This window comes from Bicyclus anynana, chromosome 4, assembly GCF_947172395.1.
Source record: "Bicyclus anynana chromosome 4, ilBicAnyn1.1, whole genome shotgun sequence".
Taxonomy (NCBI): domain Eukaryota; kingdom Metazoa; phylum Arthropoda; class Insecta; order Lepidoptera; family Nymphalidae; genus Bicyclus; species Bicyclus anynana.
The window spans coordinates 7,288,447-7,302,080 of NC_069086.1; the positions used below are offsets into that span (position 1 = coordinate 7,288,447).

At 38.3% G+C, this 13,634-nt stretch overlaps 1 protein-coding gene across 1 annotated transcript; it reads left to right on the forward strand.

Annotated features, from left to right (window-relative positions):
- Positions 1 to 177: 177 nt before the first annotated feature.
- LOC112047316 (MFS-type transporter SLC18B1-like) lies at positions 178 to 13,363 on the forward strand. Its single transcript, XM_052881207.1, has 12 exons — positions 178 to 566; positions 2,175 to 2,415; positions 3,264 to 3,337; positions 4,490 to 4,706; positions 4,992 to 5,082; positions 5,600 to 5,834; positions 7,095 to 7,193; positions 8,296 to 8,391; positions 9,263 to 9,434; positions 10,449 to 10,644; positions 11,604 to 12,109; positions 13,182 to 13,363. Exons 1-12 carry the CDS (start codon positions 274 to 276, stop codon positions 13,260 to 13,262), a joined length of 2,301 nt encoding a protein of 766 aa, XP_052737167.1. The 5' UTR covers positions 178 to 273; the 3' UTR covers positions 13,263 to 13,363.
- Positions 13,364 to 13,634: the final 271 nt, after the last annotated feature.

The window sequence follows — 13,634 nt, forward strand, 5'->3', positions numbered from 1 at the left end:
TATATACTTACACAAACTATCTACAATACTATATTAAAAACAGATACATCACAATATATCAGATATAGACCAATAACAATTTGTAATACACTCCTTATCCTTTCGGAAGTTTGTATTTACACCCGATAAGATTATAGATAAGTAATTGATAGCTATGCGAGGTAGTTGGAATATTAGAGTGGTCAGTCGGCAAAGTGACACTTGACGGGTGATTACCATAACTTATTTACGAGTTACAATTCAGTTAGTTGCAGTGCATTGTTATTTATTAAAATGGACAGAGACAGTGATGATACAGAGGAAAACGTTCGCCTTATAAACAATTTAGATAATAGTAGGGTCCAAAGTATTTATGGTAATCGTGGAATGGCGTCTTCGTGTGACACGATAGTGTTTGATAGTCATTTGATGAAAACGTCGACGCAAACAGAGGAGCTCGCCGCCACGTGGGGCGGACGGGGCTCCCTCCCAGAGTCTGGGACTTCTGGAAGGCTGAGAAGGACGAGGTCATGGTCTGGTGGCCCGCCAGATGACGTCGCTTCTGAAGTTAGGATATTAAGAGAACGGTAGGTATGTTTATTTATCCTAACTAATGTTATAAACGTGATTATGAGTTGATCTTTGGTTTCGCTGATAAAACTCTTCTTTCACCAATAGAAAGCTAGTACCTGTTATAGGCTATATTTTATCCTTGCATATATTCGAATGGAACCAAACTACGCGGGTGAAGTAAAGTACTTACCAATTTATTAAAATGAATCCTTATAAACCTTGGTCACGCCGTAACTCAACGAATGATTTAGCCGATTTAATTCATATTTTTAATGTTCTTGGAACAAAAAATTAAAAGACTTGCACTAACAGAGGGCATTTACAAAAATAATATCCAATCTTTCATGTTTGACACCTAGTCAGTCAGTCGATTTTCTCCGAATTTGTTGTCAAAAATGTACACTTATCTAGTTAAATTAGAAATTAATTTTCTGTAAATGGCGATTGAGTACATATTGTCCGAGGATTAAATTCCAGACAGTTCAGTCAATCAATACTCGTAATTGAGCCCTGAAAGCGTAACAGACAAAAATACTCTTAATTGAATTTATACATTTTTTGAGCGCAGGATCCTACCTTTAATTTGTTAAATGTAGGTGGGTACACGTCTACCTACGTTAACACCTACTTACCTAAAAGAAGACCTACATTCGTTCAGTTAGGTATGTTACACAGGTACCTAACTAATCATGCATACCTAATTGTATTAACCTATTCTGCAAACAAGTCACCTTTCTACTTACTGAAAAATGTTGCTACAAATAATGTGCTTACTGAAACAAACCATAAAAGTAGGAGTAGGTACCTCTACCTACTTAAGCATTTTTTTAATTAAGTAATTTTTAAATCTATGTATTAAAAATCATCATTAGCCGGTATTTAGCGGCTCACTACAGGGCCGGGCCGCTCTCCTAATAGGAAAGGAATGAGGTTATGCAGCTTAGGCCCGCCACGTTATGCCGCTACTCCAACGCGGATTGGCGGGCTTAGGATGGTAATGGTACGAGTATATTCTTTTACGATAACTATCAGATGTTCATGATATAGAACGGGACTGACGGCTTTAACGTGTTGTGTGTTGTGGGCAACCTTGAAGAAAAAAAGCTTAGTGTTTAATAGAACGACACCAGGATCTCATGATCCGAAGACACACATTGGCTAACGGGATAAACATTTTTGAAAATTCTTTTACCACTAAAAAGCCACGTGATTTGTGAGTGTCATAGGCTATATTTTATCCCCGTATTCTTACGAAAATTACGAAAATTGCGGGACAACGCTGTGCGACTTCGTCCGCGGAAATAAAGCGAAATAACCCACAATGCATTATTTTCTATATTAGGTATAACAAAGAGATTAGTTATCGATGAAAACTCTCAAGAGGTACGACTTTTTACCACACTTCTAACAACTATCATCACACGGATGAATGTGAATTTGCCCGCTCTTAGACCTCCTTAATCCGACCTTGTAGTAAAACGCGTACTTAACGAACGTTTAATAAACATAAACTACCTCCCTAATACCAAACTCTGCACGTCTAGCGGCTTTAGATATTTCGGGATGAGTGAGAACTTTAGCTTTAATAGATTTACCAATTTACTAAAAACCTTTTATTTTAGATTAGTCCGTACCCAAGCGAGGTTGCGTCCCGGGGCGGTGCGCCAACTCACCCGGCACCAGCGCCTCACCCTGGCGTCCCTGGCTCTGGTGGACTTCATGAGCTTCTGCTCCATGAGCATAATGGCGCCGTTCTTCCCCCGAGAGGCGACAGAGAAGGGCCTGTCGGAGACGATGTGCGGAATCGTTTTCAGCTTTTACGCTGTCGTCATGTTCATCACTTCACCGTTCTTTGGTAAATATGTAAGTAGGTATTTAAGGAGATATAGCTTTATGTCTTTTAACTTCGTACGCGTATAAATTAGTTGTTCTCAATTCACGCGGAAACCATGAATTTTCCTGGATAAAAAGTAGCCTACAGGTTGCTCAATAACCTCCTCTATCTACCCGTGTCTCAGTGCAAGTCCCATATAAATCGGTTCAGCCGTTCCGGGATTAGCCCGAACAGATAGACAGACGGATAAACAGACAACTTAAAAAAGCTTGATTGTAATTAGGTATCGTGTTATTGATAAGCACTTGAGAAAACAGTTGTATTGAAACAATATACAGACACTTAAATTTTAGTTTTATGTAGATACCTATCTATTGATGTGAAAGTAAGTATGTCTGTCTGTCTGTTACCATGCTAGGCTGCAGTACCTAAGAGACCTTGGGACATTGGAACAGAACAAAGGCATTTACCGACTTTCAAAAATTCGGCTGTTTGTTTCTTTATGAATGTTCCTCAATATTCCTTCAATATTGTGAGCCAATTATTTTCTAAATTTCTTTTTTGTGTTTTGTAGGGTACTAGCGAAAGCCCGCGACTTCATTCGCGTGAAATTTAGTTTTTTAATTCCTCGGAAATTATGGATTTTTTCCGGGATGAAAAGAACCCTATATGTTAATTGAGAGTAAAATCTATATCCATTCCAATTTCCGGCAAAATCGGTTCAGTAGATGAATAACAAACATCCAAACAAACTTTCGCATTTATAATATCCTACTATTATACCATCCTACTATGATGGTTTAATTCTAGACATCAACAATGTCAAAATGTTTTTAACTTTTGTCAAGATTATTCTCAAAGACAATTTTGTTTTCAGCTACCAAAGATAGGAGCAAAGTTCATGTTCATAGCTGGAATGTTCATGGCCGGAGCGTGTAACGTTCTGTTTGGGTAAGTGCCACTTAATAATAACGACCCTGTAATGGACAGCCAATCAATTGTTAAGATCTTATTATTAACCGACTTCAAAAAAAGAAGGAGGTTATCAATTCGTCGGAATCTTTTTTTTTATGTATGTTCACCGATTACTCGAAGACGCCTGAACCGATTTGAAATATTATTTTTTTGTTTGAGAAAGTATGCTTTCCAATTGGTCCCACAGTAATCATGTCTGATGATGGAATCCTGGAGAAACCGAGGGGCACTGTCGAATATTATAGGGATAACTAGTGCGTTTGTTAATGTTTTCATTAAGTATTTTTTAGTTTATGGATAAAATGCCAAAAGTAGGTAGATTTTTATATTCATTGAGCAAAATCAACCCGTATATTACAATCCACGTCTTTTAACTTCACCTTATTGAAAGTAGGGTTTCAGCAAGCGGATGCCTACGTTACCATACCACTATAGAAACCTCATTATCGGCCTATTTTAACTACAACAGGGCCTTCCCCTTTATAGAAGGAATATGAAGCTTGGATTCACCATGCTTTCCATTGCAGGTTGGCTAGATTAGGGCGATAATGTTTAATTTTTTATTTGACTTCCACTAAACAGACGGCTTAACGAACCTCACCAACACCTGAAACTGAAATAAACGAATATTAATTGAATTGGCGTATTCGAAATTAGAGTGGGTGGAAACAAGGCTTATTTTTTATTCAAATAGAATACAAGAAACAATCTTATACATATAATCACGTGGAATGATAAGAATACTACTAATGGCTGCATTTCGGTGTCTCAGCAAGGTTGATTATTTACCCAAAAAATGAGCCAGCTTTCTGTCACCATTCGAGGTAACGAAGCGCGGTGAAATAGGTATATTAGAGATGATTTTTAACACTGCGATTCCATGGTCGTAGGTTCTCCACGGCAAAAGGAACAAATATGAAAGAGTTAATAGATACATTTATTAGATTATTTTGCCGTGTAGATTGGCATACCTACTTGTGCCACTTACCGGTGTCAGTTATTTCTTTTACTTTTAGTTGTTTCTTGATAAAGATTCCACATCGAGTTTAGCTTTAGCGTAGTTGAAATCATTCGGAGATTTTTTTTACACTGCGACTCTATAGCCCAAGGAACTTTTATTATTTTCAGAACATTAGTTCTAGTGCAAGACCCCACAATGTTCACCGTGCTATGCTTCGTGGTGCGAGGCATGGAAGCGCTTGGAGCCAGCGCCTATTCCACCGCCAGCTATGTGTTCGTGGTGAACGCCTTCCCTGACACCATCGGCTCCGTGCTGGGCATACTCGAGACGTTCGTCGGGCTCGGCATGTCTGTTGGACCTGCGATTGGTGGACTGTTGTATTCGGTGTGTAATGGTTTTGTTATTGGTTGTATCAGTAAGATAAATCCAGTCAACCTTGAACGAAAGTTGATAATTGCCAAGACAAGGAATTGTTCGGTGAAATGTTAATAAATGCAAAGTATCTTGCCAAGATGACCAATTATAGTTTTGTGAGATATGTTTTCTTAAATTATGACAGTTAATATGCCTAGATCATTACGTACTTGTACATGTCTTTCGTTTTATTATTTGATGTCCCTATAGTGGTCCGAAATTATTTAATTAAATATGTGAGTGTGTTTCAGATAGATCGGAGGATTTGGGTTACCATTTTACAGTCTTGGCATTACGATGGTGTTGACAGTGCCTATCAACTACTGCTTGTTGACAGACTGTGGAGGTAAGTTACATTTTTTAACCTGCGTTCTTTTTATAAGTAAATCCCATAATTTGCCTATAATAGAACGGTTTTATTAACATCTTATATACCGTAATCTAATGAGACAGGATATCAAACGGATAATGTCTAATGATGATACCATTGTTAGAATCTACATATTTTTTGCATCATATTATGATCATCATCCCGTTTCATCAATATTACAACTGTGGAAAGCAAGTGCCGCGGTTTCACCCTCGTGGTTCCCGTTACCGTGAGAATACAGGGATAAATTAGAGCCTATGATACTTTCAAAAAAGGTTAGCTTTCTAGTGGTAAAAGAATTTACAAAATAGGTTCATTAGATCCAGAGATTACCCACTACAACCCAACAATATTTACCTCCTTAAAATAGAGCTAAAATACGTATAGGATATAGGTGACAATACGTCGTAAAGTATTACCCCTTACACCAATTTTAAATCCCGAAATGTATATGGCCGAACAACGTAGTATTCTGATATTTTTTTTATTTCAGAATACGTATCAGGTTCGAAAACGGCCTCGATATTAAGGCTTTTCAAGATACCGTCAATAATCATCACCGGTCTAGTGATCGTCATCGTGTCCAACACGTGGGCGTTCCTCGACCCAACGCTGGAGCCACATTTACGCCAGTTCGGACTGTCGACGAATCAGATTGGATTGATATTTCTACTGTTCTCAAGTTTATATGGCATCTTCAGTCCTATTTGGGGCTGGGTGGCTGATAGGTAAATATCTTACTTATCCATAACCAACCTATACAGTGTGTTTTAAAAATACCGTCCGATCCAAAATGTGCGTGTAAGCATTATAATATTATAAACAGAAAAAATATTAAAAAAAATATTATTCAATAATTAAGCATTTTTATCGTGATAATAAAGTGTCTCATTTTAAACATAAATTGTCCCGAAACTTGGAAAATTTAAAAGTGACAACACTGTACTATCAATTATGGTACGTAATCTAGATTATTACCTCCTACCTACACACCTGTGGCACAAAAGTCGGCAAAATAGAAAGCCTTTTGACAATGCCGCACCGCATATCGTAAAGGGTAGGTAGTAGGTACCATCGTTTTCGGCGCCCACTGTCTTTGAAACACCGCGCCGCCGCCGACACGTGCAATGTCTGTAATGCTGTGTTTAGTTTGCTTGCGCCACTCGCCCAAAATGCAGACTTAAATTAGTAGTAGTAGATCTATTTGCGACAGAGCTATTACTGTGTTCCAGAGTAAAAGGGATAGTTTCTGGTGTAATGTATGTTCAAGGAGTGGAAAATGTGGAAAATGATCCACTAACCATTAATTCATCTGCCATCGTCTATCTGCGTAAATTAACTTTTCGTGTTTACACACATCACAACACGCCAGTTATGCAAGCACGCATGCATGCTTGTACATAGCACAAGATGAAAAAGCACCTTGACAAACCCATCACCTTGTGTGTACTTGTGTGTTTACTTGCCCATTCAATACCGCTTTGAATAGAAACGTGTAAACGCAGCACAAAACATAGATGGCGGCGTTTTTATTTTGTAGTAATGCCTACTAATAATTAACCTATCTCAACTTTTGTGTTGCCATGTAAGTTTTTATAATTTTGTATTTTTTTATGTTAATTTCGTGCAGGGAAAAAAATGTATTTCTTTAAAAATAAGGACTGCATAAAAATAATGTATACACGATACCTAAGTACACCCTTAAGGGCCGGACGGTATTTCCTATAACACACTGTATAAATATTATATAAATTTAAAAGTATTACTTTCGGTCTGTCTGTTACCTTCTCACTGCTAAACCACTGAATCTATTTGGGTGTAATTTGATATAGACAAATTGGATCTTGGATTAGAACATACATGACTTTTTACCCCGCAAAAATCCACGGTTCCCATAAAATTTTTACATAGCTGATTTCACTGGAACGGAATCGCAACGTTTTTTGCTAATTAAATTTAATTATGGTGATAAAATTATTATATTCCAGAGTTCACAACCACTGGTGCATGATGGTTTGGGGTTTGTTTCTGTCAACCATTGGCTTATTACTTCTCGGGCCTTGTCCATTCATACCTGGTTTGCCAACGTAAGTACTTAGTCTGATTTTATTTTACTACAACTAGCGACACGAGCTGGCTTCGTGTTGCAAGTTCCTCGATTGCGGATGGTATTCATGTATGTGGATGAGAGCTAGCAGTGTCGGTATAAATATGAGGGTACTTGGTGACTTCATCTCGGTTGTTTGTTAGGCAGCGTAGACACTGTCACGTCACAAGTCCTGGGACCTGCTCGAGCTGTTTCCTCTACCACAAAATAATGGTACGACCACTGTCGCTGCTACTCGTCACGTCAAACTCGCCCGGGTAAAACTATTAATTTTCATATCAGGAGAGGGATACAATTTTCATACATACGTTCAAATTTAAAATTTTTAAATATCCTTACTGTGTAAAAGGAATGCATGCATGTTAATGGTGGTAACCCATAGTAGTTTGGGGTGCAAATTGGTCACAGTCAATTATGCAGTGCAACAAAAGTTCTCAAAAGAAACGCAAACAATAACAAAAAATTTTTTTCAATTTGAATCAGTAGATCGTAAGATGAGCTCGTTGAAACGAACATACAAACTTCGTCTTTATAATATTAGCTAAGTTGACACTTTGTTTTTTAACCCCCGACGCAAAAAGAGGGGTGTTATAAGTTTGACGTGTCTGTCTGTCTGTCTGTGGCACCATACTCCCAAACGGATGAAACGATTTCAATTTTGTTTATTTTGTAGGAAAAATGACTTATGTGCAAGTGTTCTTAGACATGTTTGATGAAAATCGATTGAGCCGTTTAAAAGTTCTGGGAGGTGAAAGTGGGGAAGAAAAACCGAATGTCTGCAAAATAATATATACTCGAGTGGGGTCTCAAATGAAAGCACACTGAAATAGAATATAGATAACCTGATAGAAAGTGTAATTAATAATTTCATGACCATCGGGGGTTTTTCAAAATTTTTAAAGAATGAGAGGGGTTAGGCCAATAGTTCACCACGCTAGTCCAATGCGGATTGGCAGACTTCACACACACAGAGAATTAAAAAAAATCTCAGGTATGCAGGTTTCCTCACGATGTTCTTCTTTCACCGTTTGAGACACGTGATATGTATTTAATTGTATACAATAAAGTAATGTAATTTTCAGGGACTTATGGTTGGACCTCGTTGCGCTTTCTATCTTAGGGATATCTGTAGCGCTGACGCTTTTGCCAACGTTTCAAGGAGTGCTGACTAGTTCTATGTAAGTGTTTTCAATATTTTTGTGTAGAAATGAGATTTTCAAAGGTCATTTTTTAATATTTCGTTATCGCTTGATTTCAATCACGCATTCACGCCTTTAAGGTAAATGTGAAGTAATTGAAAAAAATGTATGCTTTTAAGTAAGAATTAGAAACTATTATTTCGGTGTGTAATGGTAGACCCTAAAAGTACATGACGGTTTCTTATTTGCTTATTATCTTTGTTTGTGTAACGAGGACATTGTATTGTATTTCTAACAAGCGTGTAGGGTGACTTTCGAAGCGACAGTTAGGGTGGCCGCTCACTGACAATTTTTAGTTGGCCGATAGTTGGACGACTTTTTAATTTTGCGTGATTTAGTTGGACAGATGTGCGGGCTGTCATAAATCGCTATACCTGTACTATAATCGGGCGATTAAGTCGGCCAACTAAAAGTTGTAAGTGTACAAAAAAAAAAGTTTTATTTTCTATCCTTAATACACAAGCAATTTGTAAATAAAAGGCTTATTGTGTGATTTTTTTACCCAAATGCTAAGAAGGGTTATGTTTTTGCGCGTATCTTGTATATTAATATTCTTTACTACCACTGAACGGTTTATCTTCCAAAACACTGAACGGATTTACATAATTCAGACATCGTTAGATTAATCTTGATAACCCCAGTGTTCTTATGCTATAAATATTCTCACGTTTCTGTAGCACCCACAACTATAATTGATCGTGTGTTGGTCACTGCGTACATGACTTGTATAGTATGCCACGTGGGTACTGCCGTTTGCTTTTCAGAAACGTGAGAATAATTGACCGTTTACGGCTAGCATTAGATAGGTGAATTTATTGTAAGATAATATTTAGTGAACATTTCTCTTTAGTTACGAAGGCGGTTGCCCCGAAGCGCTGGCGACGTACAGCGCTGTGGCGGGCGTCTGGTCGTGCTGTTACTCGCTGGGTGAAGTGCTGGGACCCGCGCTAGGGGGAGCGCTGTCAGAGATGTATGGATTCCCACTCTGCTCTACTCTGTGCGCTGCAGCTTGCTTTACTATGGTAAGATTATTCCCATTCCCTTCCAACTAGTCGGGAAAGACTGTATTAGGAGTGGGTACGACAATAGGCCAACGGGGCGGGGATCGAACCACCACCCCTCGGTGATGAGTCTGACCGCTCTTAACGTTGAGCTATTGATGCAATTTTTTTTTTAAATTAAGCTATATTAGTTAGCAAAAAAAAACTCAGAGCTGGATTTTTAAAATAAGAAAACCAATGTCTTGGCAGCTTCCTTCGTAACACTCCCGATAAGCCGCGCGGGCCGAGGGGCGTGTAGAAATAAATGAAAAACCAACGACTGATGCACCTCACTTCCCCGCATGCACGATTACGCCCGCATATATAAAAGACTAGCGATAATTTCCGAAAAACCTCACGTTTACCGAAACAATACGAGCCACGTAGCGTCTGCACGAGCCAGCACGAGATCGAGCGACGTCATATCCCTCTCAAACTGCTCTTTTCCTTCACTATTATATCCGGTAGGTATTGATCAAATTATAGATATTTCTTCTCTTTCAAGTTTCTGACTCTCATTGTCATTTACTTTGAACGTTATTCACTAACACTTTGGAAAAGCTTTGCGGATTTTAAATTTATCGACGTCACACTATAGCTTGGCAACTTTGTTCATAACACTCCCGATGTTCCACGCGGGCCGGGGGCGTATAGCGATGAATGAAAAACCCACGACTGATGCACGTCATTTTCCCGCATGCACTATTTCACACCCGCGCAGTCTTTCCCCCTATCAACGAACTTACCAGACGATAGTATGGTGCGAGGCAGTGCCGGCCCGAAGTAAATTTTAGAATGGAGCGAGATCCAATTATGGCGCCTCTCCTGTTTGGTCCTATAATATAATATAATAATATATATATTGTGAGTGCAAAGTTCTGGAGTGACCAACGTTCTTTGCCATTTAGGCGCCCTCTAGAATTTGGAGCCTGGAGCGACTGCTCCGTTCGCCGTATAGCTATCAAATACACAAATGAAGAAATCTAAGTATTTCAGGCCGTGATAACTCTCACATTCTTCTCACTGCGCGAGTCTTCTAAATGGGTAGAAGCGGAGTCGGAGGCTAACTCTATACCGTACACTGACACCACGTGGAACAGCAATCACTTCTGCCGGAGCCGCAGCGCGCCGGCCAGCCAGATAGCTGAGACCTCGCCTCTGATAACGCCTTGCTCGTGTGCCTCCAAAACTGGTAAATTTGTATTATCTAAGATTTATTATTATAAGTATAGGTACATCATCGGCAGTGGCGTGCACTTCATAGATGTATAAACGCAATGCATACTTTTTGTATAATTTGTATGTATAGATCCTAACCCAGTTAAATTAATGTGCACGCCAGTGATCATCGGTAATATCTACATATATAAATAAAATTGAATTGTCTGTCTGTGACTTGAAGATGACTGAGTTTTCTCAAGTATTCAATTGAGACGTGCGAAAGAGCGTCAGCCAAATTAGAGAGAACATTATACGAACAATAGTTATCTACACGATACTAAAACACAAACAAAGCTTTAAAAAATTTTTTGCCTGTTTGCCTGTTTGTCAGGGCTAAGGGAACAGGTAAACCGATTTTAATAACACTTTTACTGGAAAATAGAGGAAGTTATTGAGCAAAATATAAATTACTGTTCATACAGGAAAAAAATATGTTTTCCACAGGATATTTGTAAAATTTAAATTCATACATGAGTTATTTGTTAGCAGAGTTATTTGTGGCAAAGCTTGTCTGGTGAAATACTACTACTATGCTTAATTGATGCATCATTCATAATTTGTTAATAAAACACATACGTGGATTTTCATAATAGTATGATAGTAACGTTGCGTCTCACATATATACTCAGAGCCAGAATTATCCACCCACTTTAATATGACGCGAGTATATTAAAGTGGGTGGATAATTGTGCCTCTGAGTACACGTCGTCCCTATAACAGACCTCGCTATAGGAAAATTGCCTTGCCCTGCGGCCGCTAATGTGAGGCGTAAATAATCCTTTCAGACCGGACACAAAATAACTGATTATAATAGGTACTTCACAATTTCCCAAGAGATCTGTCATAAACAGATTACTTCTAATATTATGAGAACATTAATAACTTATCAATAGTACACGCCCAACATTATACATTTTATTTCTTTTCCAGCTTATTATTTATACGGAAATTCACCAACAAACCAAATATTTTTCATGCACAAAAAAAACGGCAAAAGCGGCTCGGCCAGCATTTCCGATGTGTTGGCTTACTTCCTCAAATTCCAGTATCTAACCGAGGTGTATGTGAGAGTGAGGAAATCGCGGAACAAATCGAAAACGAGAGCTTTGCCGGACAACGATCAATTGTACCAGAACTATTTAGACGAGGAAAATGAAGATAAAAAGGATCCGAGTCCAAGTGACAATGTCACTAATGAACCGTCCCAAAGGAATGAAGATAGCTATTGCTCTTATATAGACAAAGCTATATTCGGTTCCGCACCTTTGAAGATGAATGATGAGAACGTTATTGTGAAACGCAACAACAAAGGGCTCGTCGCTGAGTTGACACGCGAAGGTGACAAGCGGTCGTCGGGAGAAATTATCAAACACAACCTTCAGAAAGTACAATTTTACGAACAGAATCCTGAGTGCACGACACTTGACGATATTTTTGTAAGTTATTTTTTTATTTAGGGCCGGAACATATCTGGCGAGGCACAGTGTAATGCATTTGTTACTGACAATTTATCATCTATCTATCGACATTGACGACGTTGGAAAAAAGTCGAAAATTAAAGTAATTGTTTGGACCTATAGATCAATGATACGATATCAATTGAAAATCTAAATTAGCTCCCGTCAATCACACTAATATTATAACGGCAAAAGTTTGTGTGAAAGTGTGAGTAAGTGTATATGTTTGTTCCTCCTTTGCGCTGCGGCTACTGAATCGATTTGGCTGAAATTTGTAATGGTAATAGATTTTACTCTGGATTAACACATAGATTTTTTTATCCTGGAAAAATGCCTAATTCCCGCGGGATTCTTGAAAAACTGAATTCCACGCGGACGAAGTCACGGGCGTCCGGTAGTATATGATAAGTCTCTCTGATAAAATAAAATGATTAATCTATGTTTGACCCTCTTTCAGAAATTAATTCTGTGTTAACAGATGCACTATAAATTGCTTCTCTTGAGATATACACCGGCCCTTATTTATAGTTATTTCCTTACATAAAAAGTTAAAAATTAACTTTAAATGGTTAGTTCCCAGCGTGGGGGATGTCTAAGCTCTATATCCTCTGGGCCTGTAGTGGGCCGTTCATTTTGGTGGGAAGGCTGATAATGATGATGATGTTGAAAATATTCGTCATCATCTTCATAATTAACATCCGATGGACGTCCTCTGCTGGACATAGGCATCTTGCATAGACTTCCAAATACAACGGTCTCGAGCCGCCAGCATCCAGCAGCTCCTTGCATTCTGCTTGATATCCTCGGGCCAACTAGTGGTGATTCGAACAATATTGCACTTTTCGGATGAAATATAATAGGTTGCTATCCAAAGAAAAGTTATTGAAAAGTTACTTATTCAAATTAATACCCGAAAATTACATACTTAAACTCTCATAAACTGTACGGGTACTTTCAAAAGGTTCAGAACGTTTGTTTTTTTTTTCAAAAAACACAAAATTACTCTATATTAATTATTTAAATTATTAATTAAATTTTACTACCTTTTTAGGATGGCTGCGACTGTCGCGATAACGTCACCTACGTAAGAGGGACGGTGACGGTGTCCTCCACAGGAGCCTGCGAAGTCTGAACTCTCAAAAACAAACAGTACAATTTAAATTTAAGTAAAGTCATAGTATAAAATCATAATTTTAAGTAATTCAGTGATATAATTAATAAAATTTACTTCAACTTGGTGATATTCTTTTAACATACATTGCCATTCACAAAATTTTAATATTCTTATGTCGCCTGAAATTGACGAATAGCAAAAATATTTTACACATCGCACAATTACCAGGGAAGCAGCAGAAACAAGTAGTAAAGCCCGCGGGAAAAATTCCGACCCTTATGCGCAGCTGCGCAAAATAGGCGCCAATTTCCCCGGATGCTGTGAAATCTAATACTGACTCCGAAAGCCTTCTATAAAGTCATGTTGCCCGAATAAAATCGACCTCGGTTG

What these genes read in the sequence shown, in the direction of transcription:
- LOC112047316 (XM_052881207.1), top strand. Translation starts at nt 274, where the DNA reads ATGGACAGAGACAGTGATGATACAGAGGAAAACGTTCGCCTTATAAAC. An exon ending in GTTAGGATATTAAGAGAACG is followed by an intron (nt 567 to 2,174) that starts GTAGGTATGTTT and finishes CTTTTATTTTAG; the next exon opens with ATTAGTCCGTACCCAAGCGA. An exon ending in GGAGTGCTGACTAGTTCTAT is followed by an intron (nt 8,392 to 9,262) that starts GTAAGTGTTTTC and finishes ATTTCTCTTTAG; the next exon opens with TTACGAAGGCGGTTGCCCCG.